We start from the raw sequence: 25507 nt of genomic DNA, 5'->3' as shown, positions 1-25507 counted from the left end.
TCCAAGTGCAGAGGTGTTTCTCCCTTATTTATATCTGCTCTGTCAAGCAATGGATGAACCAATCCCCAGCTGGACAGGGCTTGGAGCAACCTGGGATAGTGGGAAGTGTCCCTGCCCATGGCAGGGAGAGGCACTGGGTGGACTTTGAGATTCTTTCCAACCCAAACCCTTCTGTGGTTCCATAATTCTATGAACACAGGACAAAACCTGGCTCTCCAGTGCCAATTGTTCACAAGTGCACAGCACAAAAATCTGACACAAGTTTTAATGCTGTAGAAGATCTTAGAAAGGGTGCTGAACATGCTAAAAAAAAGGTTCGCCAGAGAGACTTCAGAGAAATTGGGAGTCTTAAAGCTCTGCATTAAAGTGGATGAATTTCTGATTTATTTCATGACCTCAGAGCAACACCGAAGAACAGTGAGGATCAACTGCAAAGTTCTGCATCAGGGATTTCAGTGTTTTGAGTAAGCAGTTTCCTTTGGGGTACATGCAGAATCCCAGAAACCTTAAAGCCCTTCCAGTCAGGTGGGCAGGGACACCTTCCACTGTTCCAGGTTGCTCCAAGCCCTGTCCAACCCAGCCTTGGACACTTTCAGGGATCCAGGAGCAGCCACAGCTTCTCTGGGCACTCTGTGCCAGGGCCCCCCCACCCTTCCAGGGAGGAATTCATTCCCAATATCCCACCTGACCCTGTTTTTTCAGTGTGAATCCATTCTCACTTGTCCTGTGACCCCAGGACGGACTGAACCGTTTGCACAGGGGACACTGTGGGTGTGCTCCCCAGCAGCTCAGCCCCAGAGCCTCTTACCAATGGGGGTGCCCACGCCGTAGCCCTTGGAGTCGATGAGCCCCCCGATCTGGGTGAGGTTGCAGTTCCTCTGGGTCACGTACTCGATGCTGGTGGACTCCATGAGCAGGGCGTAGTCGGTGGTGAGCACGCGCTGGATGCCCTCGTCGTTGTTCTTCACCAGCGCCGTCTGCTGCCTGCTGCTCATGAACGCCCACATCTTCTCGTACGTCGAGATTTTGGATTTCTGTGGGGGGAAAAGGAGGCACAGAATCACACCAGCACCCGAAATGCACTTGCCAAATGTTCCTCAGCCTCCCCAGCCTCAGTGCCAGAATCACATCTGGAGTGACAGGGAATCGGTGGCAGGCTTTTCCTTCTGGTAGCATTTCCCTCTTACTGGGCTTCATGCTGAGGAATCTCTTGTTATTTCCCACTTTCTTTGCAGTGCCAGGAACTTCATTACTGGCCTGGCTGTGAAGTGCTCTGAAGCTCTCTGGGCCCATGGTGTTCCATGGATTGGAGCACACATGGACTGCAGCAGCTGGACACTGCTGCCCTGGGACACTGCTGCCCTCAGACACCCGTGGGGGCACACCACTGCTCCCAGAGCCTGGTGATGAGCAGAGCATCCATCTGCACCTGTTGTGTTCCTATCACTTGCCTGGAGGTCACGGACTTCAGGACCAAATAAACTCCTGCTTTGTGCTTCCATTGCAGTCAGGCTTAAGGATGTGATCCTTTTGCCACAGGGGTTAAGGGCAGCGTCTCCTCAGTCCCTCAAGCCCTAATTCTGGCTTACAGCCATCTCAGCTGATTCTAGGCTCAGTTTTAAACAACAGCTTCGGGGGGATTCCTGGGAGAAGTTGATTTTCTAGTTCTTCGAGCTTTAAATGTTAATATGCCTGTAAATTCAATATCTGTGAATGTCACCTGAATTCCACCTCAGTTTGGTGAGCCACAGGATACCACTAAACTCTGAAGGTGGTTAAGTGTCTTTTCTCAAGTAGGAACCATTTTTATAGCTCAGTTGGGAATATTTTTGAAATTGATGCTATGTTTATGCACTAGACTGAATCTGATGGTGAATTTAGTGAAAGGATGTATTCCTTATTCAGAAGAGTTTGTAAGAAAGATCTTGGCTTCTCAACTTGCCAGCTCACTTTTTTTTCAGATGCACCCTGTGCCAAATTTTGGCCTCTGAGTTTTCATTAATTTTGGTGGAAACACATCTGCACTTTAGAAGGCAGGAGCTGACACAAGCTGCAACACAGGACTAAGATATGTTATGATGGAGGGGCAAGAAAGCAGTGGAAGATTTATGGACATGCTGGAAACAGAGCAGGGCAGCAGGCTGGAGAAAGAAATGTGTGTCACTGCTTGTGGATGGGAAACATCTTGCCTTCAGCTGGACTTCTCCCAGATTTGGCCATTCCCACAGATGGACAGTGCTGCCTGGGGTGATGCTGGCTTGCCCTCTTACAAGGCTTAACCATCCTGAGCTGCCCAGGCCCTGTTTTTTGGGGTATTTTCATCTCCTCTGGCCAGATCTGGCATCTCTACACAGGGAAGAGGCCAATTCTGAGGTTCCTTTCAAAGTCAGAACTCCATTCCCACCCCCCAGATAATTCCAATTGCTTTTGTTTTCATTCCCCCCACCGTCTGGCTAAAAGTCACAGCAGAAAAGTGACTTCCTTGAAAAATAATTCGTCTTTAGAATAATGTTTTCCTGGGGGAACTATTGCAGCAAGCACACCAGTGCTAAGCATTCTGAACCAGTGGGCAATCACAACTGTTAGCACGTGCATTATAGACACCACTACCTACCAGAGATGCCAGCCTGAATAAATGGAAATGGAGCTTTCAGAAAAGCAGTGGGAGTACCTTGCTTTTCTAATGTGCTTCCTGATCTCCATCCCATCCAGCAGTTACACTGTGTAATCTCATCTTCCAGGGGCTTCCTGCTGCTGCTTTGAGCACAAAATCCTAAATCAAAGCTCTTTATTTTGTGTTTTTCTGTGCCTGATGCCTCCAGAAATCCTTTCCCTGTGTGTCCCATACAGTCCTGGAAACCAGAGGGATCTGGGCTTTGTCCCTCATGTCCTACATGCCACTCCCTTGTTCCTGTCCCCTCCACAGCGAGGAATGCCCAGCACATCGTGGTTTGCTTTGAAAAATGTTGGTCTGAAAAAAAATCTCTTCCCCTCAGCATTCCTTGGCTTTAGTACTATTTGATTTGACAAATCACATCTTGCAGCAGGGAAAGCCCTCGAGGTAATGGCCCTTCCCAGGGCACCCCAGCCCTGTGCCTCACTCCCTCAGGGTGTTCTCACAGCTGCTGCAGCCCGTGGTGTTCATCCCTCCTTTGCCTGTCCCTGTTCCCAGCACTTCAGCACTCCCGGGGACAGGACAGCTCCCAGAACAGAGACACAGTCCGGAATGGCACGGCAGAGGCGCTGCAATTGTGCTGTACCCTGGGAGGAGTGCGGGACTGGAGTGACTGCTGCCCCAACTCCCTCCCGCTGCCCCAACTCCCTCCTGCTGCCCCAGCTCCCTCCTCCTTCCCCAGCTCCCTCCCGCTGCCCCAGCTCCCTCCTGCTGCCCCAGCTCCCTCCTGCTGCCCCAACTCCCTCCTGCTGCCCCAGCTCCCTCCTGCTGCCCCAACTCCCTCCTGCTGCCCCAGCTCCCTCCTCCTTCCCCAGCTCCCTCCTGCTGCCCCAGCTCCCTCCTGCTGCCCCAACTCCCTCCCGCTGCCCCAGCTCCCTCCCGCTGCCCCAACTCCCTCCTGCTGCCCCAACTCCCTCCCGCTGCCCCAACTCCCTCCCGCTGCCCCAACTCCCTCCTGCTGCCCCAGCTGCCTCCTGCTGCCCCAACTCCCTCCTGCTGCCCCAGCTCCCTCCTGCTGCCCCAACTCCCTCCTGCTGCCCCAGCTCCCTCCTGCTGCCCCAACTCCCTCCCGCTGCCCCAGCTCCCTCCTCCTTCCCCAGCTCCCTCCTGCTGCCGCAGCTCCCTCCTGCTGCCCCAGCTCCCTCCTGCTGCCCCAGCTCCCGCCTGCTGCCCCAACTCCCTCCTGCTGCCCCAACTCCCTCCTGCTGCCCCAGCTCCCTCCTCCTTCCCCAGCTCCCTCCTGCTGCCGCAGCTCCCTCCTGCTGCCCCAGCTCCCTCCTCCTTCCCCAGCTGCCTCCTGCTGCCCCAACTCCCTCCCGCTGCCCCAACTCCCTCCCGCTGCCCCAACTCCCTCCTGCTGCCCCAACTCCCTCCTGCTGCCCCAGCTGCCTCCTGCTGCCCCAACTCCCTCCTCCTTCCCCAGCTCCCTTCTGCTGCCCCAATTCCCCCCTGCTGCCTTTTCCCAGCTCCCAGGCCCCTCCCTGGGGGGTGTGTGTTTATTTAGCTCAAGGAGTAGATGCAGCATTTCACAGTCTGGGGCAGGCAAAGTCAGAGCCTTCCTTTGTAGACGGAAGTAGCTGTTTATGTACAGAGAGCTACTCCAGGATTTTTTATTCCAAGTTTTAGGCAGGACAAGGAGCTCCTAATCTTGTGAGGATCTGGAAATTTTTCCCTAATAATAATCATAACACCTTTGATAAAACACAGTGTACAAGTGTGATACATTGCATTTTTCATGCATTTCCACAGTGTCACCATCCCTCTGCCAGGGAATCCATCCCCAGTTTCTGCACTGTCCTTCCCCTGTGCTTCTGTGAACGTGTATTTCAGGCACAAGTAAGCTGGCACATGTAGTGCATAAATATTTAACCACCTTGTCTGAAGGTTTTCTTTTAGAAGCTCACATGCTTTTAAGCCTACATTATTTCTGCCTGCGGGATTAATGGTGCAAAAAGAAATCAGTGTAAAACTAAAAACAGCTCTAGGAAATTTGTTCTGAGCTTCTCAAGTTGAGCTTCAGGATCTATTTCCTCTAAAAACGCTGGGATGCAGCAGGATTTGAAGTTTTGACTCTGAAGCTAAATTTGACTTCAGAATGTCAATGGCAGTGAGCTTCTCTGGGCATGGAAGAGCCAGAGGAGAACCCAGAGCTTGCCTTACTGGAATATCTCCAGGTGGGTTTCCATCTCAGTGGAAATGTCAGCTCATCATTTCAGGAGCTCACTATAGCAAAATGCTGTAGTTGGTGTTTTTCTTTCAGCAAGGAAACATTTCTGTTCAGCCACAGGAGAGCCTTGGCAAGGGCAGCGCAGCAGGGACAGACTACACAGAATCCCAGAATCCCAGAATCCCGGGATGGTTGGGGTTGGAAGGGACCTCTGGAGATCACCCAGTCCAACCCCCCTGCCAAGGCAGGGTCACCTGGAGCAGGTGACACAGGAATTTGGGATTTTTGCCTGTTTGGGATGTCCCCAAAAGGGGAGAGATCTCTTGTCACAGATGTTCTGCCCCACTGCTTCCCCCAGAGCCTCATCCCCTTCAAAGGCTCTGTGTGTGTGACTCCACAAACACCATCCTCAGACACCACAGGGAAAAGCCTGATCCAGGCTCATCCTGAGCCTGACTTCCCTGCTGAGAAGCTGCTAATTAATTCTGGCTGTCACAGGATTTTTGTGCATGTATTCCGTATTTATAGCTTGTTGGCTTTTACACTGACACCTGATGAGATTATCCATTTTGTATGTAATTAATACTAATAATTAAGAAAAAAAAGACACAATTATCACAGTTGTCTACCAAACAATTAGCCACAGAAAACTCTTCACTTGCAGATGTGTGCAGGTGTGACTGTATTGACAGTCTGGGTAATATTGACCATGGGGCATTAAGAAAGGGACAAACAAATGTGCATTTTCCTGCAGAATTACTGTGCTGCAAATGTGGCTTTCAGAAGGGGAAGCAGACTTTTCCAGATGCTTCTTAGTGAAGTGGCTGGAAGGAAATAGGATCCCAGCTGGAGGAGAATATCCCCATGCCCTGGCTCCCATCAGAGGCAGATGGGTTTACTCCTCACTGCTTTTCCACATGTCCTGGGGAAATCTGCTGGGTTTTACATTCCTGGTGCTGAAGGATCCACTATGGCCGGGGTACCTGGTGTATTTACCTTCTGTAATATACCGTGGCCCTGGTTTTGGGGGAATGATGTATTCCCCTACCCCTGCAATCCCTGGGGATGCTGTGGCTTCACCTCCCGGGGCTGTCTTACCTTGAAGAAGGTCATGGTGGATCCGTCTCTGACAGCCCCGTACTCGATCTTGGTTTGCTTTGCCAGGTCATCTGCCGAGTCGATGGGAGATTCCATCCTCTCCACGGTAAGGAAGGCAGCCAAGTTGGCAGTATAGGATGAGATTATGATTAAGGTGAAAAACCACCATATTCCTCCAACTATTCTGGTGGAAAGAGCTTTGGGCATCAGCTCTGATCCTGTTACAACACCATCAAAACAATCATATTAAAATGAAGCTTTCCTGATACCACAGCCTGGTTTTAGGCACAGAATGCTTTTATGAGCTGTAGCATGATAAAATGATTTCAACAATAATCTCACAGATGCACAGCTGACATTTATAATGGTAACACACTGGGAAGGGGATGTGTGCCATGATACATGACAAATGGAATTATCCTTGGGTCTAAGCCCCCTTACCTCTCTGAGCTAACCAGCCTTGTGATATTAATCTCGTACATCCCCAGCAAGCTACTCTGGTATTTTTTTCTGCTTCTGGAGTCCCTTTGTGCCCATACACTGCAATCAATTTTGTAACCAGAGCTCTTTAGCAAATGCTCTTCTGCTCACAGCTGTCTGACAGAAATACCTCACAGGAGGAGCCTGCTCTATCGACACATCTCAGCACCAACAGGGAGATCAATGCAGCTCCAGTGACCTCCAGTGAACCTCAGCTCAGCCCCCAGAAAACCTCTTTCTAGCAATGTGTGCCTCACATTTGAGAAGTCAAAGGGTCGATGGACACATCCCTTGGATCCTCAGGGCGATGCAAAGTTTTGGACAGTGTATTTAACTCTCATTATTCTGAGCAAGTTTGAGCAGGTCTCTGCCATTGCCATAAATCCCCAGAGAGCAGCACGTGTTACCTGCACTGCAATGGTTCCCAGGCAGCTCAGATCACCTCTGTTTCAGCCAGAGACACTGGTGTTTCTCAGCACTCTGAGGCAAATCTTCTGCTCTTTTACTGGGGGGGCATTCCCACTGAATTCTGTGCATAATGTGGGATTCGAGGATCTGGTTCAGCAAAGCTCTTAGGTAGCCATCTGAGAAATTTGACTTCAAAGTTAAGTTTTTGCACAATTATTTTGCTGATGAGGGATGGACTTAAGAAAATACTTAAGAGCCTGTGAAAAAAATGCTCAGGGCTAAAGCTTTTGATTTGACAAATGTGTTTTTATTGCTGGGAAAGCATGTTGACATATTATGTCCCCTCAGCTATTCAGTGAGTTCTGCAAGAAATTTCAACATTACAGAAAACATTTTCAGACTTTGCAAAAACTCTGAATGTAACTTTTGGGGCAGAGACCGAAAGGGTAAAACCTTCCTCTCCAACCAGCAAACAGATTGGAGCTGTATCTGTAAACACAGAGCTGTGTCTCTTAAAGGTCAGAGCTAAGCTTAGCCCAAGGGCTGGAGTGTGTTGACAGAACTGCCAAACAGTGAGAGCAGTCTGAAGGCAAAAACTCTCACTTGAAATTTTCCAGTCCAAATGGAGTTGTTTCCAGAGCTGTAGCTCTGCCTGGGTTTGTGTTTGTACTTCTGCTGTACTTTCTTGTTTCCTTGATTTGATTTTTTTTTCTTTTTTCAATACAATGTAATATTTCCTTGTTTCTCTCTATTTCTAAGTTGGGGTTAAACTGCAAAAGCTGTGCTGATTCAGGTCATCCTGAAGGAATTCTTGCTTTTGAGCTTAGGCAGCTATACAAATAGATGCTGTGCCACACACAGGGAACGTGCCAGCACTGCTCAGGAGAGCATGGAAAATCCCTGTGTGCTGCACTTGTGGGGTGAGAGGTCAAATCTCCTGTGATTTCCTGCAGCAAAACATTGTTTGTGGGAAAGAAGACACTCTGTTCCCACCCTGGTAATTCTGCCCTGAGTGACTGCTCTGGTGGGGTGAGAGCAAACCCTGCTCCTGGCTGAGCTGAGTGGGGCAGCATCTCGTTTTTCCCACTTTTATTCCAGCGTTCACCTTTCCGAGTGCCTCAGTTCCAGCAAGAAGCACTCGTTTATCATGGAGTAATAGAGTGGCCTGGGCTGGAAGGGACCTTAAGGATCACCCAGTGCCACCCCTGCCATGGCAGGGACACCTCCCCCTGTCCCAGGCTGCTCCAAGCCCCAGTGTCCAGCCTGGCCTTGGGCACTGCCAGGGAGCCAGGGGCAGCCACAGCTTCTCTGGGCACGCTGTGCCAGGGCTTTTCCATCCCCACAGGGAGCAATTCCTTCCCGATATCAAATCTAAACCTACTCTGCCAGTCTGAGTCCATTCCCTGTGTCCTGTCCCTCCAGGCCTTGTCCCCAGTCCCTCTCCAGCTCTCCTGGAGCCCCTTCAGGCCCTGCAAGGGGCTCTGAGCTCTCCCTGGAGCCTTCTCCTCTCCAGGTGAGCACCCCCAGCTCTCCCAGCCTGGCCCCAGAGCAGAGGGGCTCCAGCCCTGGAGCAGCTCCGGGGCCTCCTCTGGACTCTCTGCAGCAGCTCCAGCTCCTTGTGCTGCTGGCCCCAGGGCTGGGGCAGCTCTGCAGGTGGGCTCTCACCTCAGCTCAGGGGTAGAATCCTCCCCTTCCTGCTGTCCAGGCTGTGGGATCAGCCCGGGATCTGCTCCATCCCACCCCTCTCCACCCAGGTGCTCTCTGCTCCGGCTGCTCCTGCCTGCCCCGTTCCTGGCTGAGCTGAGCTCTGAGGGACAGCTCTCCTTTCTGACACTGACAGCTTCCCTGGACGGACTGGATGAAATGTGCCCTGTTTGGATGCTTTCAGAGGATGCAAACACATCTGAGACTTCCAGGGGAAAAACAGGGAAAGCAGCATCTAAATCAAAATGTTGCCAGCAAGACTCGGGGGCAGAGACAATACTTGCTGAAGTCTCTCTAGTGCCTTTTTATGGCAGACATGACAGCCAATCCTGATCCAGACTTTGCTCACGCTCTGTAGAAAAGAGAAAGTCTGATCATCACATTTTAAAATTTAGTCACAAGTGGCTTCCAGTCAAGCATAACGAGCAGCTGCTGCCAAGGAGGAGGAGCGCAACGCTAGACCCAGACTTCCACCACCACTCCCATCATGTCCAAACTCTTCACGTGACCATGATGCACAGACAATCACACCACAAGTTTGCACATGGAAACATTTGTGTTGCCTTACGAATGTTTTTATTTTTCCTTTCTTTCTTTTTCTCTCTTTCTTGTGTTTTGTTTTGAATCTCCTTACAAGACAAGCAGAGTCTGGTTGGGGCTGACTGTCATGTACCCAAGGTAGTGGTAACGAGCAGACACTGCATCCCACAGTTTGCTGTGGATGATGGTAAACTCCAAAAAAGGCAGGACAGGAAACACAAAATCCTGGGTCACTTTCACACACAGGGCAACCACAGTTAGATACACACACCTGCCTGATACTGTAAAACCTCAGCCTGTGTTTTACTGACAAATTGGAAGGAAAACAAAATAAAACAAGCTCCAAAACAAAGCAGAAATGCTCTTCTTTCATCCAACCTCCTTCAAAGCAATTTCTGTGGGGAAGTTCTATATCCTCTCAATACAATAATGCACCACTCAAAGCAAGTGCATCCTAGGTCAATACAAAATTTATTCTCTACCATATCTAAGAAAAAATCCTCTTTATTTTAATTTTTTTTTATTGCTGCTCATGCCTGTTAAAGAGGAAAGAATAAACTGTACCTGTATGAATGCAGAGATGGTTTTACATTCCTTTCTTAAATGCTTAGGAATTTAATACCAAGGTACTGCTGGGCTTTGCCTTTTTGGTTCTCATGGGGTGGGGTCTTTTTTGTTCAGCTTTGATTCAACTCAAAACATTTTCTCTCTTTGCAGTGGACCCCAGTTTTGGTGAAAAGTGATTTAATTGGAAACCTCAGAACATAAATGCCATAAACAAATGTGTTTAGTACATAGATCTATTTGAGTTCCCAGATGGACTAAGCTTCACTGCCCCTCCTTGAATAAAGTGTCAGCCATTTCCAAAATCATCAGCAACAGGGGCTTGTGACTGGGTTAAGTTAAGGTTTCTAGGGTCAGATGCATTTACAGAAGGATGGGACTCATACCTGCAGAAAAGCCATAGGAAACAAGGGTTTGGTGTTGGTTTTAAATGTGTTTGACAGGCGCCTACAAACTCAACAACCCTTCTGGAGAAAGAGCATTTTTCCTTGTTTGGCAGCTGGAACAGTTCCTCTAGGGCAGCTAAGGCTGTTTGTGTTGGGATGGAGCCCAACGTTTTCCTGGTGCCAAAACTCTTAAACCAATAAACTCAGCTTCAGCATGAGGCACTTCATATCCCTCTTGCAATTAACTTCCACTTTGGCTGCAGAACTCCCGTGTGGCCCTGCGCGCTCCCCTTTCTCTCAGATGCTTGTCTGGGTTGCACAGTTCCCCTGTGGCGGTGGCACGTGGCCACCTTCCCTCGTGCTACTCTGCGTGTGTGAGATCAGGTTTTACAGTACATGCTGCGTTTACAGAGGGTGGAGTTTACCAGCACAGAAGCCCTAGAGCAGACTGTGGGACGTGTGCGAGAACGAAGTGTAACCGGTGTACCTTGCTGCATGAGAGCTCCAACTCCAAACCAGAAACTATTTAGTAAAGTAAAATTGTTTTCCACCACATCTGAGTCTGGGTTGCACGGGTGGGGGTTATACCACTCGTATGGTGTAAACCTGTGGCAGTCAACAGAAACAGTCCGTAAACATCGAGCAGAGGACACAGAGCAAACCTGCTGAGCAGCGCGCCCCGGCACGGCACCACGCAGGGACCAGGAGAAGCAGGGATGGAGAGCTGTCCCCGTGCCAAAAGGGGATTGGCACGAAGGGTGTCCCCCGTGCCAGCTGTGGGTCAGCTGTGGAGTGATGGATGTGAGCTGCTGCTGGCACGGGGCTGCTGCTCCTCTCCTCTCCTCCCTGCCACGGCCCCACGGCTCCCTGCCCCACTCTCAGGGCACCGCTGGGAGCCACGGTGCTGCTCCTGGGAAATGTTTCAGGAGTAAGGAAGGAGCAGCAGCCCTCTAAGGGCAGCACCACTCGCTGTCCGTGGGCGCTGGATGTGCTCTCCCTGCAGCAGCAGCTGCCCATCATTCCCAGAATCACTGGATGTTCTGAGCTGGCAGGGACACACCAGGACCATGGAGTCTGTGCCCGTACAGGAGCAGCCCCACAGCCTGGGTGTTCTGAGCACCCTGCTCTCCCCAGCTTTGGGAGCAGTGGCAGCTCCCCAAGCCCAGGGACACCGGATGGGCACACAGGAATTCCCTGGAAGAGTTCTGGGCTAAGCACACACCCAGCAGGAGCACCCCAAGGACTGCTCCTCCTCAGGGTGCCCGCTCTGCCCCCCAGTGCTGTGTGGCTTCCTCGTGGAACACATGAATGCAGCTTTAATTGACAGCCTCACCCAACACATTCTAATTACTGTTGCAACAATATAATTAAGCATTGAATTTATGCACGGTTGCGAGCGGAGTGCCTTGCTTAGCTGAAATAATGATGTCTGGTAATAATGAACCCATTAATTGGGAGAGGATGTAGCTTAGGATGCCACCAGCTGCACAATACCCAGAACGAGAGTATCAAAAATCATAACAAATGACAAAGTTTTCAGGTTCAAGTTACAACAGTTCTGCATGCACCCGTCAAAAGAAAAGCAATTCCCAAGTTAGATGTGTCAGATTTCTGCTGTAATAATGGGAGCAGGTGCTGTGGTGTGATCAGATTGTTCCCAACTCAGGTCATGCACACACAGGGAAACACATCCTTCACCAAGAGACCCCCAGTTAGGACCAGTAAGTTGCCAACAGCCCTAGGAGTGAAGAGTTCCCCCCACGGCATTGACACAGGGCAGGAAGAAGAATAAATCCCCCTGCCTGACCTGCCTGGCAAGCCCAAGGCTGGAATTTTTCACAAGGTTTCAGAAAACCACCACATTCAGTGAGTTGGACACAAATGTCTCCATCACAGAAAGAGCTAAAGGGCCAAGCAAAGCCTTGTCTTCCAGACTGGGAAGGTTTTTCTAGCCCTGGGTACATATTTCAATGTATTAGTAGGGTGAATGTCTCTTTTACACCTCAAAACAAAAGCTGATTTTCTTCTTGTGTTTCTATTGCTGCAGCTCTGATTTGCAGTTCAGCAGAATTCACTGCTCAGACCTGTTTTCCTGGTTTTCCCCCTGGCTTTCTCCCTCTTCAGCAGCAGCTGTGCTGAGGTTTCTGAGAAAGGTGAGATGCTCAAGGTCACCCAAGCACCTTTTTCCACAGGGTCTGTGTGACATTGTTGACTAAACTACTTGGCTCTACCTTCACTGATGTAACAGCACAGCTGACATGGCATTAGCAGAAAGGGAGATTTTGGCAGAAAACACATTGTTCTTCCACTAGCAGTGTACATGGAACAGAGCTTTGCCAGTCTGCAACCCTTCACAGCGATAAAAACTTCAGTGTTTGAGTTTAAAAATTAATGTAACAATGAGAGGGCTACATAAATCTCAGAGACAAATGAGAAATTATTCAGCTGCTGAAAAGTTGAAAGAATTGACAGGAGGATTATACCAGCCTGTGCAAATTATTCCCAAGTATTTGTTTTCCAGGAACTGATGTCAAAATGTGGGTAACCATTTAATTCACTGTGACAGTGCTAAGAAGTGGATGGTTTCTGGGGTTATTAAAACCAACCAATATTTGCTGAAACACTTTGCAGATCTTACAGAAACCTTGTGTAATTGGAGACATGGACAGGTCCTGATGTGGGTTTCAAGAACAGCTTAGTTTAAAAAGTATAAATCTAAATTAACACAAACAGAATTTCACTTCTTCAGCCTATGCAGCTGATGCTAACTAGGCATTGCTTTCCAGCACCAGCTCAAGGAAAGCATTTGTGTTCCCTTCCACTGTTCTGAGGTGGAGGGGGCTGGGGGATGTTTTCAGTCTTGGCACACAACTGCAGAAAAGTCAATCTGCCAGAGTGGAGCAGATTTAAGATTAGTCATGACTGAGATCATGGGTTGTGTACACTAGAGTTATTATTTATGGTACAGTGAGGCACAGCAGGAGCCCTGGGAAGTTATGAGGAATTGCACAGAGCCCCACAGCTGCCGGGAGGGATGAACTCCTCTTTCACCTCAGGCCACCCCTGGGAAGTTAAGCCATGACCTCTCCTCCTCTGATTCACAGAACCATTTCTGTTGGAAGAGACCTCTAAGGCTGGACCTGCAGCAAAACTAGGTTCAGTTTTGGGTCTTTTACCTTTGAACTGTGTGCACCGTGAGTGGAAAAGGGAAAAGCCTACATGCAAGTAACAAAGTGCTTTTCAGCACGTATCTGCTGGGGCAGTGCCTACTGATGCATCCCGTTGGATATTTCTCTTGGAACAGCCCTTAAAGAAAGCAAAACCTCAGTGCAATACAGAAAAGCAGGGGTGACGAGAAAATATCAAGACTTTGCAGAAAGATTTTAGGATTGGATGAGCCCCTTAGGATGGTTTGATACCCCTGTACTCCAGAGCCCATCCACCACCTGCGAGGGGAGAAGCTGTGGGTGCATCTAAAACTCTGTCCTGGCCTTACCTGGCAATGACAAAGAGGACACAGCTGACTCCAAGGCAGGCCAGCAGAACATACATCCAAATATCCGGAGAGAGAGGGTTTAAAAAGGAGAAAACGCCGGGGTTGGTCCCGTTGGGCTTCCGGTACAAGATACTGATTCCCAGCGTCATGAAGGGCTTGGAGAAGTCAATCACTTTCTCTCTGACATAGGTAATGGTGAGAGGAGCAACAGCCAGGTCAGCTTTCTGGAAACACAAAAGGGAAAAGACTCATTCCCTTCATGTTTAGCAAACCCACTGCAATTCCCTCCATTTCTTTCCCAAGTATTAGAAAACAAACCAAATTGGGCTCAACTTCAACAAAATTTAACATTTCTAGGGTATTTTGGTGGGGTGTGGCATTCCGTTTCCTCTTTTCACAAGGCAGGGGGACATCTGGGACATGGCACTGACAGATGTTTCCCCCAACACCTGCCAACTGCTCATTCAGACATTCCTGCTCTGATGGGTGGCAAAACAGACACAGCAGTGGCTCTAAAATGTGAAAACCACAGCAAAGACTTCAGATATAAAATACCCCAGGTGAAAGGAGAGCAGAGAGAGGATTCAATCTTACATGATCTATGAGTTCCTTGACCATCCCATTCCACTCTCCCTTGTCATTCTGGGCTCCGTATTTGCCGTCAGAAACGAGTTTGACCTCATAGATGAAGCCTAAAATATTTGACAGCTCCTTTAGCAAGTCCAGGCAGTACCCCTCGAATCTGTCATTGCCATACAGGGGCTTGTCAGACTTCTTGTACATCACATAGGGATCTTCCTGCAGGAAAATGCAGCAGACAGGCAGTGAGAGATGTGAGGCTTGGCTGGGATTGGATCCGTTTCTCTACGTGATGGTAATATTTTCCAAAGGGATTGCAAGTACATGGAAACCAGCAATTTACTGTGTGTGTTAAAAGCTGTTCTAGGTGTGTTGGCAAACTCACTGAATGAATTAGTGATGAGCATAAGGGCCCTAATTTTCAGTGGAATGGAACATTTGTGGCTCCCAGGAGCTTTAATTCCAGTTGTGCGCAGCAGCTCCAAACTCAGACCCAAGGTCTGGACCTTGCATTATCCCACTCCAAGTGACAGGGAGGGACAGTGAAGGAGAGAGGACTCTAAATAACAGAAAATAACCTGTAAGGGGAACCTACACATTTTATATTCTGTGAAAAATACATCTTTACTGAAAAGTACCTTCAAATGGAGTAAAGAGGGAATGGAGAACAGCAAAGGCAGATTGCAAAGTACATTTTTGCTTTTCCTTTTACAAGATTTTGGATAGAAGAAGATCTGGGCAAGCAGTTTAATGCGGCAAAGCACCTCTGGCAATAGACAATTAGTGTAGAAGGAGTCTTTGAGCTCTTTTCTTCCTCCTGAGGAATTAGGAAGTGGCATTACTGGGCACGTAGAAAGTTGGGGAGCTGCTCTGCCTCATGCAGAGCAGCTCCCCAATGCCCAGTCACACCTTTTCCACCCCTCACAGTAAGAACAATGACTCAATCTGTCTGTCTGCTGTTTACCACTTCCTTTCAGCCTGCTTTGTCTCATTTTCAGTAAAACAAAGCATCTGTAGGCAGCGCCTGCAAAGCTGAGTGTTTGTGTGTGTTCGTTCTGGGAGGAAAAGTGCGCAGAGCTCATCTGAAACGCTGGAGAAGACAAAACAATTTTGAAGGCAGAGGTTCCCGGGAGTCTTCCACTGGCAGTGTGGTGGTTTTGAGTCAATCTCATGCATGTGTGTGTGTGGCTCCTGAGCCTAAATCTAAAGCTGTGGGCAGCCTTACCAGAATGGTGGTGACGATGAGCGTGCGGTTGGCCAAGGAGTCCGTGATGTTGGTGGAGCGGTCCTTGTTGCTGTCCGTCATGTTAAGGCCACTGTAGGAGTTCCAGACCCCAATCTGCGCGGAGGAGAGCGGGTGAGAGGCTGCCCTAATTCCCTAAGCCCCTGGAGCACTGGTCTCTGGGGTCACCTCAGGAAGGGACTGAGCACTGGAGGAGGGCAGGAGCTCAGAGAGAGGCAGCAACACCACAGGCCAATTCAGAAACCCCAGGGAATGACTGCAAAATGCATAAATGCAAACCCAGGAGCAGTGAGAGTATGAGGCTTGGAAGTGCCGTGCTGGGGTGGCCAATGGCTACTAAAGTGGAACATGCTGGCTTTGTTCCCTGCTAAAAAAAAATGTCAAATGTCTATTTTTATGTTTGTTTTTTTAAAATTTTGTAATGGTGGAGTTGAGACACGTGGCAAGACCTCTCTCTTCCAATAGAACGGGTTAAAGACCTGAATAACTACATTGGAACAGACTGATGGATGCACTGGCCTTTTGCTTGCCCTGTGCCTTCAGCAGATTTAGCAAAGATTATTCTGTCATTCCTGGACTCCTGGATATGCCAGAGCTATCAAGGTGATACCATTTCCCACCCCAGCAGTATTTGCTCAGCAAACAGCAGTGGCCAAAGGCAAATTCCTTTCTAGCCCCAGAGACAATGAAAACTTCCAGTATTTACTGCCCAGTCCAAAGCCTCCAGGGAAGATATTTGTGGTTTCAGAGGATTTGGATCTACACTGTGGGAGCAGAAATTATAACCACGTTTTTTCTTCAGACCAATATTTACCCAACTTAAATGCATTCTGGAAGCACCTCCAGTGTTTTTGCCCTTGGATTTTTCATGTCCAGCCTGGCTGAGGGCTGATGTGAGGAGCTCCAGGCAAGGAGCTGGCTCAGGCAGGTTGGTTTGTGCTGGGCATTGTGGAGACCACAAGCCCACATTTCAAGCCAACTCAAGGTTTGTGTCCCCAGGTGCCACTGCTTTTGCCCCTCACAAAATTTTTCGAAATTCTTAATGGGGACATCTGTGCCATCAAAAAAAAAAAAAAAAAAAAAAAAAAAAGTTTATGTGAAACATTTGTCAGTCATTCCCTTTGTTTCCAAAACTAGATCAGGCTGGGAAACTGATCTGGAAAGTGCACAAATTTACAAAGGAGATTAAATGTTGGCTATTATGGCAGCTTGAGCCAGGAATACAGTAAATATCCAGTGTCCTTGGATTTCCACCAGCGTGGATGAGCCCTTCTGCTCACTGTTACTGACTTGGAATGTGTTTGTTGGCTGGCAGTGGGGAAGAGGAGGACAACCACAAGAACAGGGAGCAGCACAGTCACAGAGCACACAGAATACACCAGGAGAGCACTGCACATCTGGGCAAAGGGCAGCCCAGGCTGGAGGGGGAGGAGGAGGAAGGATGAGGCCAAGGTAGGACATCACTGTGGGGAGTCCAGGGGATGTTTTGCAGTTTAGTGACAAGTTTCAGAGGTGTCATGTGCCCTTCCCAGGGAGCCTGTGCTCTGAACCACCTGTAATGTGGTTTAAATCAGTACAGCAGAACACGAGATGCCTGCAGTCAAAAGGGAGATTGCTTCTGAGTGCCAGGGGATGATCTACTCCCCTGGAAAGAGGGGAGAGGACTTTGTGACTCAGCCTGATCCACTGGAGATGAAACTGGGTTATTATGTATGTATGTGCTCCATGAGAACCCAGAAAGGGGTGTAGAGGGTGTTTTACACCGGGCTATTCTCACAAAAACATCCCAACCCCAAAACCTTTCTAAACTGCGTATGAGGGACGGGGTGTGGAATAATGAGATCTGTGCGAACCATGGACAAAATACAATTAAAAAAAGCATTATAAAAAAAAAAAAATCTGTCTCATGACTGCAGAACACTTCAGACTTAGTGGATGGAGTTTTTATCTTCTCCTCATAGAACAGCAACCCGGGGTTTTAAGTCCTGTGGGGAGCAGTGCGGGAAGCTGGTCTCCAAATCCCACTTTTGTGTTTTAAGCACCTTACGTTCAAAGAGGGATGAGATTCCTGGGGTAATTTACATCTTTTATAAACAAGCTTAGTCCCAATTTCCATATGTTAGTGAATGACAGCACCCACTTAATCATCTCTACTATTTTCTGTAAGGAGCTAATAACACACTCATCCAAATTTTGAGGCAATAGTGCTTGAATGCTGCCAGCACTGAGAGGTTTGTGTGGGGAAAAACGCCCCCAACCTGCACATTAAACCAGACTTTGGAGCTGATGCCAATACACATCCAAAATGGTGTAATTTTACCCCTCAGGGTAAATTTTAGGTGAATCAGGAAGGATGGCACACAAGAAAAGGACTGGTTTTGCTGCAGCAGGAGTCTCTACTCAAAGATGGGAGAAGCACAGCTCCCAAGCAGTAAAATAATAATTAAACCCCCCTGATTTTGGTGAAAAAGCTGAATCCTGCCAAGATCTTTTTAGTCTTTGCAATTACAGTGTCTCAAGTGGAGAAAAGCTTATCCTACCAGGAAAATTCCTGCTTTCTGAGAGACTGTTGTCTCTAAACTGCAATAGGAGAGTCACCATTAAAACCCAAAGGCTGAGTGTGAAGACCCAGCCCACAGGGTTTTGGCATCACCTGTCTGTACAAACCTTCTTCCACACTTTATATAAATGATTAGAACCCTCGCCAGCAGCCTTGGTACAGGGAAAAATACAGAGTGCTTCATTAAAAATGAAAAGAGAAGCTGTCTGGAGAGCTGTGTGGGAGCAATTACAGTTAAATTCTCAATTAACCCATCAGCAATTACCACCCAGAGCTGAGCCAGCACACAGAGCAAGGGCCAGCAGCCTCGGGAGCTGCTGTCACCTGTGCTGGGGTTTGGGACACCCGCAGCTGCCACCCCCAAGGCAGCCCATATTGCTGGCTGAGGGCTGGGAAGAGGGAAAGAGAGCAAATCCAATCTCAGAAACCTGGAGAATTCTCAACATCTTCGCTTTGTTGAGCTACCTTCAAGTACCTTCTTTCCTCTCTCCCTCATGTCACATTTATCTGTGCATGCTATATAAATGTATCTATCTCTATATATGAATTTACCATCCACAGTTGCAGTGGCAAGAATTGAAAATGAGGTGCACTTAAAACGATTCTTTCCATTAGGTAAGTATTGCCTGTCCCACATTTCTCTCCCATACCTTGAAATACACTGCAAAATAAAGAACCAAACTTAGCAGCTCTGCTTTGACTCTGACTCAAATCACTTGAGAATAGTGGGGGTTTTTACCCCAGTCATAGGAGATTCAAGCTGAGGAACCATGCCCTTATCAAAATAACTTTTTGCAATGGTTTTTTAACAAAAGACCTGCTTACCTTTTCCGTGCCTTCCTCCTTGAGGCTGATGATGTCCAGGTCGAAGTCCTTCCTGAGCCCGTCGGTTTTGTTGAAGGTGATGCGCCCTGTCAGGCCCTCCCAGCGTGCCTGGGGACACAAACACAGCTGCCTGTGGCACCCAGCAGGGGCTACTCTGACCCCGTAACAACAACTGCAATTTCAATGCACCACAGCACCCAATCACTTCCAAATTTGGGGTTTTTAAAGCATATGTGGCTTGGCTACTCTGACAAAACCCCCATTTTTTGTTGTTTAGTTTCTTTCTGGTAAGTTTTCTATTTTGCAATCAAGCACAAGTCTGTGACATTTTACATAGATTGATTAACGTATGTCTGGTACTGATAAAAAAATACAGACTGACTAAAGAGAAAGGGAGAATTGCACGTGCCCAAAGCCAGGGCAGCTCTGCACTGGACAAGAATTCACTAAGGAGCTAAGAAAAGGAGTCTGCTCTGTCCAAGCTGTGGGGCTGGACCTTGGAGCTTGTAGGAGAAGCCCAGCCAGTCACAGAGAGCCCATGAAACTTTATGGTAAGGCCATGGAATGTCACACTCAGAGGGGAGGACAACACACGAGTCACATAGGAGAGGTCTGGTCCAAGCAGCACTTCCCTGTTCCAGCCTGACCCAGCAAATCCTTGTTTTAAACACCAGCACCAGGGCCTGCATTTGTCCTGCGCAGCCAGGAGGATCCCCTGTGCTGGGGAGCCCTTCTTCAGGGAGAAGGACCCAGGGCAAGGATGAACCTTCCCCACAATTTCAGTCTCCTGTATCTCGTGAGCTTCCCACCCAGCCCCTTTGCCTTGGAATGAGATCTCCCTCCCTCTCACCCCATTTTGTCCCAGAGCTAGTGCTTATCCATAAAACAAGACTATGAGTTTCAAAGTGCAGACAATTTTCATAATCTATTTTTTGGAAGTCCCCCGTTAGATTAAATTTGTCAGAGATACAAGGAGAGCTGACGATAAATGATGGCATTGTTCCTTCGTGTGTGTCAGCCGTATAATTTTAAATTACAAGCTTTTCCACCACACATCGTTCCTTGCCTCATTTAATTTACTGGAGACAGAGGACAGAAGTAAAGCTGCATTAAAAATCACAACACTTACAGACTGGTGTCTCCCCTCGCTGTTTAATCTGAATTCCAGCCCCGAATCTGCAGGATTTAATCTCGGATGCTGGGGAGTTCTCACCACATGTCTCAGACAAATCTGGTGCATTTAGAATTTGTGGAAACAGCAAGACTTTGAAGGTAACACACTTAAGTAACATAAGAATGGAAAAGCATTAATGCAACAAATTTGCTGTGAGATTTTCCATCTTAATGACTTGGGAGTACACACAAGTCTGTACTGTAAACAGTGAAACACTGGCAAGGTTATTTATTACTTATTTATTATGTGGATATAATCAAGATAGCAGGGGGCACACATATGGATGAATTTCAATCTCTAACATCCCTGTTTCCAGCCTGTCTTTTATTCCTCTGATGTGCCCCACCTCTTTTTGATAAAGATGGAACATTTTATCAGATCTGCTCTTGAGAGATCAGTTTCTCCTGGGAGAGTGATGTGCTCCTGAGAGATGCTCCCATTTATTGATCACATATCCTGTGCTGCTGATCCTGATTCCCAGCTTTATGTTGGGAACTGGCAGCAGGAGCCTCCATCTCCACTCTTGTGGAAAAGAGATTTGTATGGTGAAATGCATCTCACTTTTCCAAACGGGCTTTGGTGCTTCCACCTCTGCACCAAGGGGAGGAAAAGGCGTTACAAGCTGCTTAAATTGTGAGGTCCAGAGAAGTGCTCAGGGCCTTTGTCCAACTTCAGTCCCACTCAGACCACCAAATAATGACCCAAATGTGCCTTCAGTATAAACAGGAGCCAGGGAGTGTTTCTCAGGAGGGTTAAATGCTGATGGGATTTTTAAAACCTAATGGTGAGGAACACACTTCAGGTACCTTCTGAATTCTAAGTTTATTTTCTGATTTTTATTTTTTTGCTTCTAAACCAAAACAGAGAAAGCAGCACATGCAGAGTTCTTGTTAATTAACAAACTGAAATGAAGCAGAACTTTCTGAAAAGCCAGGAGCTGTATGTGTATCTATCACAGAGATGGGATTTCATGCTTTCACACACAGGACTTATAGCAATTTTTATGTTTCTGGTGACACATTGAGTGTTACAGGACATAATAAAAGCTGAATTGGAGCCTGATCAGGTAATTGATCAAAGAACATAACTGTGAGCAGCTGCTCAGACTCCTCCTTACCGAGCCTCGAGAAGGGAATGGACAGAAGAGATTACAGACACAACTTCAGCCACCTTCAGAGGCTGGCAGGCACCTGCCATGGCCAAAATACACAAAGCAACCTAATGAGAGCTGTGAAACTCTCTGCTTTCACTGCTTGGAAAGACAGGGATCGTGGGGAAAGCACAGATCTGGGGTTAAATATTCCAATTTCAATCCCTATCAATAGATTGATGGGAAACTACACCAACAGGAGAACAAAGCTGACTCAGCCTCCAAGGTCAAACACTCCAGAGGAGTTTTATCAATTCCCACCCGTCAAATGGTCTTTGTATCAATTTTCACTTCACCATCTTGGATCAATGCAGCAGCCTCCATTCCAGACAGAGCCAATCACCAGTTCAATCCCAGAATCAATCAGTTCAGCTGCTTCCAGACTTTTCACAGAACCATGGAATATCCTGGGTGAGAAGGGACCCCCAAGGATCACCCAGCCCAGCCCCTGGCCCTGCACAGACAACAAACAATCCCACCATGTGCACCCCTGGGAGCAGTGTCCAAACTGATTCGAGAAATTCCCCAAACAGACCAGATCCAGTTATTTATTCTGTAGAACAGACCTGTATTTTTTTATTTTCTCTTTTTTTCTTCTCTTGTTTAAGTACAACTTGAAAATTTGGTAACTTTTCCCTAAAGGCAAGCAATCAGCTGCGTTTTTCTCTGGCTTTAATGGGAGTTTGGTCAGAAATCAGTCACCTGTACTGTTCAATGTGGGAGGAATACACTCAGAAACTGAAGTCCAGTTGGAGATAAGAATATTTTCCTGCCTACTCTGTTTTGTCGAGGGATTATTTTGAGCCGTGATATGTATATATTTAATTCTTCAGGTTATAATCTTTTTATTTATTATCAGAAGTTCCTAGGGAAAATGAACATCAGTTATTGGTTTAATGTACATTCCTAACGAACTACAGGGGTGAAGGAACTGATATTCCCAAATTTCTGACAAGGGCTTTGGTGGTACCTGACACTTGAATGAAAGATTTAGAAGCCTAGGAACACCTAAACCTACAAAGGTCAGAACACCTCAGATCTCTTTTATGTAACGAAATCTCCCAAGGTCATAAATAACAATACCATGATAATAATGAGTAATAAATACATAAATAATAACCAAAATGCTACTGACCAAGAAGAGTTTAATTTTTCCTTTCGTTTTCTTTCCTTTAGGAAGAGAAAGCCCCTGCTTTTTTGGAATTGCAGAGAGAGCTGGCAGATTGAAGTGACAGTGATATTGCTTCTCCTTGGAGTGGAAATTGTGTGTGATGAGCCACACATCAACTTGTCAGCTCTTACAATTAATCCTCTTATTAACAGAGATTCCCCCAGGATCATGGAATGCAGTGAGTTCGGGTATGACTTTGCCATTACCCTGCTCCAAATCTGGCATAACTGATAGAATAAAGAGAATTTCAGCACTCGCCAGCATAGGGATTTATCTATGGAGATAAACTGAGAATTATGATGTTCCACAGCCTCTTCACTTGGAAGAGCTCCAGGAAAAGTCCTGGGCTTTCACTTAGCAGCACTGGAATAGAAATACAGTGAGAAGCAGAAAGATGCATTTTCCAAGGCCAGAGGGGTGGGATTATATTGGACTATGAACATGGCAAATGTAACCTGTGCATTATGTTTGAGTAAGCCTGGGTATATTAAATACATCCTGAAAAAAGTTTTGTGTAGCAAATATCAAAACATCCTCCATATATTCAGATAAAGTCACTTTATAATGGTTCTTGCTTGTTTTTTTTATGAACAAATCTACTGCCCAGGTAACATTTAATGAGCTGAAAACAGAATGGAAGAAAAATTATGTAATCTTTTTGTCAAACAACTTGTTTTGATTTTGGATATCACAGTATCAGTACCCTGCAAGTAATTTTTTATCAATTTTCATCAATTCAATATGTATTTATTCTCAGCGTGCAATCCTGCAATTGCTTTGCAATCTGGGCATAGATAATTCCATAAGTGAGTGTTTTTCCACTTGAAATTTGATTTCAGAATAAGAATGCCTATCGGCATTACCCTCAGCCTCATTGTCTTCTTGGGAAGCTGAGCTTTATTTCCTAATAAAGCACCACGGGATGCAGGTCAGGCAGTTGCTTTGTTTGCTCTCCTAATTAAGAGTTTTCAGGTCAAAGTAACAGCCAGTAATAGGCTCATAGCAGAAATGCACATTGTGGACTAGAAGAAAAGGTTATAAAGAGTGAAACAAAGAAAAAAGCTTGTTTTAGTGAGAGTGGATCAAGAGTTAATATTAAACTATCTTGTGAGAGAAGCCCTACCGAAGTAGACAACTGTTTCAATTTGATGTAAGTGAATATTGCAGCACCAGAGCCCAGAGAATAAATCCAGCCAGCACCCACAGACCCCGTCACTGGCTCAGTGCTAAAACGCAAAGAAAAAAATGCAGCAGAAGAGATTTTATTTCGTGTTTTGGAGCAAAATGTTGTCATCTTTTCCCAGTCATTGCACAAAGATTTCAGTGCTGCCCCACAGCCCCTCTCTCATAGAGCAGGGGAGGTGGGGATTTCCTGGCTCTTCTGCCATCCGAGTCTTGTACTGCTCTCTCCTTTTGATTTGTTCCACTCTGCAGGGTTGGAGTCCCAGGAAAACACTCTGATGTGCTAACTCTGGGAGCAATCAAAGACCATTAAACAATAGAAATGTTCTGTTCTCTTACAAGATTCTTTGTGCTCCTGTGTTTGGAGATGCTGCCAATCACAAACAGAACAAATTGATGGAATCCTCTGCAGATGGATTGCTTTCCCTTCTGTCATAATTTAAATTTCTACTTTTACTGTAATGAAAAACCTCCAGCTCCTTCTCATTCCAGTAGAGAATGCAGATGGATGGCTCTCACTCCTGGTCTCAGTGCTTGGCATGGATCTCCTCAGAAACACAGCAGGAGCTGAAATCTCTTCAGATCTCTTTCAGACTCTGAGATTTTTCTCTGTGATTCTGCCTAAGGGCATTTAGCAGTCATTCAGAATCCAATCTGCATCTCTATCCTTCTCTCTGCAGTTGTTCTTTTAATTGTGGCTGGGTTTGAACGAGATGAGCTCACACTGGTTTCCATGGTAATTGAAAAACAATCATCATCTGGGGCCTTATGCTTTACAGGGAACATGAGCAGAACTTGACCATTCAATTATAAACATATTTCACGTTTACCCCCATTTTTCCTTCAGAAAAGGTGGGATCATCCTTTCTGTCCCTGCTCCCCCTCTGCAGACAGACAAGAAGCTCCTTTTCCCTCTGAGCAGGGGTAAGGGGCACCCCCTGCAAATGCCTCCAGAAGGGCTCAAAGATCAGAACATCCTTCAGCTGTGAATGGCCCTGGGTCACTGAGAGATGCAGCTTCTGACGAGGATTTACTTTTCATTAAAAGCTCCTTAATGGGCTGTTGCAGAGCCTTGATCCCAGACATTTCATAGCAAAGGCCCACAAAGCAAATGAGGTGACCTCAGTTCTTCTCACAACCAAAATAAAATTCAAAAACTCACCAGGGAGCCGCAGAAGCACTTGTTAACTCCAGCATCTGCAGGAATCCCTGCAGGCAAATTCTTTGTCTGAAACTGGTTTATTTAGACTGGAGTACTGAATATTTGTCTTTAGATCAACCTGTGAAATGCCTTCACAGAATGTCAGTACCACATAACAAAACGGGAAAATTAAATTCCACCTATGTGGGCCCAAGCTATCACTCTGCCTCCTCGACTTTATTTTCTCCACTGATTCACTGATTCCTAATTATAAAGTTCCTCTATCCCCGTTGAACAAACCAGACCCTAACATGATCTAGGGAGGTCCAAACGTATTTGGTATTTGCTTCCAACTTGTATTTTAGGCTTTACAGGAAATGCAATATGGTCTTATCAAACCTTATCCTCTGCTTTCAACAACCACCTTCTTTTTTTGCCTACATCAGACACAGGAAGATAAGACTCTGAGAGTATTTAAATCAGTGTTTTACTGACCACGAGAGACTCTATTTGCAAGGCCATCCGTAATTAGCTCCCATATCTCACTCCATGCAAGAGAAGCTGCTTGTCCATGATAAATGAGAGCTCTGTCACAGCTCAGGTTTGAATTGATCTGCTGGGGTACATCTGATACTCTTGGGCAAAGTATTCTGGTTTAGGCTTCAGGACCCCTTAGTTTTATACTCAGCATCCCCCAAAATAAGTAGGGTATCACTGCAGGGGCATTCACTGATCCAAACTCTTTTGTTAACTTTCAATTTTGTTATAATTATTTTTCAAATGCAGAGATTGAGGTGGGGAAAAGGTAAAACGTAAGTGGGACGCTCCACGTAATTTCCAATTTTCTTTTCCACACTTCCCTAAAGGAAAGGTTTCCATTTCAAAATCAAAATAAAACCGGGACTTCCGAAAGAGTCAAGGCATTTCAAACAAAATGCATATTTTTAGGATATCTCTGGATCAAG

The 25507-nt window shown here is 46.9% G+C and overlaps 1 protein-coding gene across 4 annotated transcripts in view; it reads right to left on the bottom strand.

The window, feature by feature from the left end:
• Window positions 1–25507, bottom strand: part of GRIK1 (glutamate ionotropic receptor kainate type subunit 1) — a 118359-nt gene that overhangs the window by 10878 nt on the left and 81974 nt on the right. For 2 of the 4 annotated variants that reach the window (XM_088069017.1, XM_088069018.1), the window contains exons 8-15: window positions 18725–18832; window positions 18007–18051; window positions 15322–15435; window positions 14112–14315; window positions 13518–13741; window positions 10509–10627; window positions 5940–6157; window positions 809–1034 (exon numbers count right to left, since the gene is read on the bottom strand). In XM_088069017.1, the coding sequence (XP_087925143.1) occupies window positions 809–1034; window positions 5940–6157; window positions 10509–10627; window positions 13518–13741; window positions 14112–14315; window positions 15322–15435; window positions 18007–18051; window positions 18725–18832 (1258 nt within the window). The remainder of the gene's footprint in view (window positions 1–808; window positions 1035–5939; window positions 6158–10508; window positions 10628–13517; window positions 13742–14111; window positions 14316–15321; window positions 15436–18006; window positions 18052–18724; window positions 18833–25507) is intronic. The other 2 variants (XM_014253494.2, XM_088069019.1) reach the window with 1 other exon arrangement.

Source organism: Pseudopodoces humilis, chromosome 2 (assembly GCF_049639895.1).
Source record: "Pseudopodoces humilis isolate 2021_Gansu_Grassland_sample_001 chromosome 2, ASM4963989v1, whole genome shotgun sequence".
Lineage (NCBI taxonomy): Eukaryota > Metazoa > Chordata > Aves > Passeriformes > Paridae > Pseudopodoces > Pseudopodoces humilis.
The sequence above is the reverse complement of the archived record's forward strand: the minus strand, read 5'-3'. Positions and strand labels throughout refer to the sequence as shown.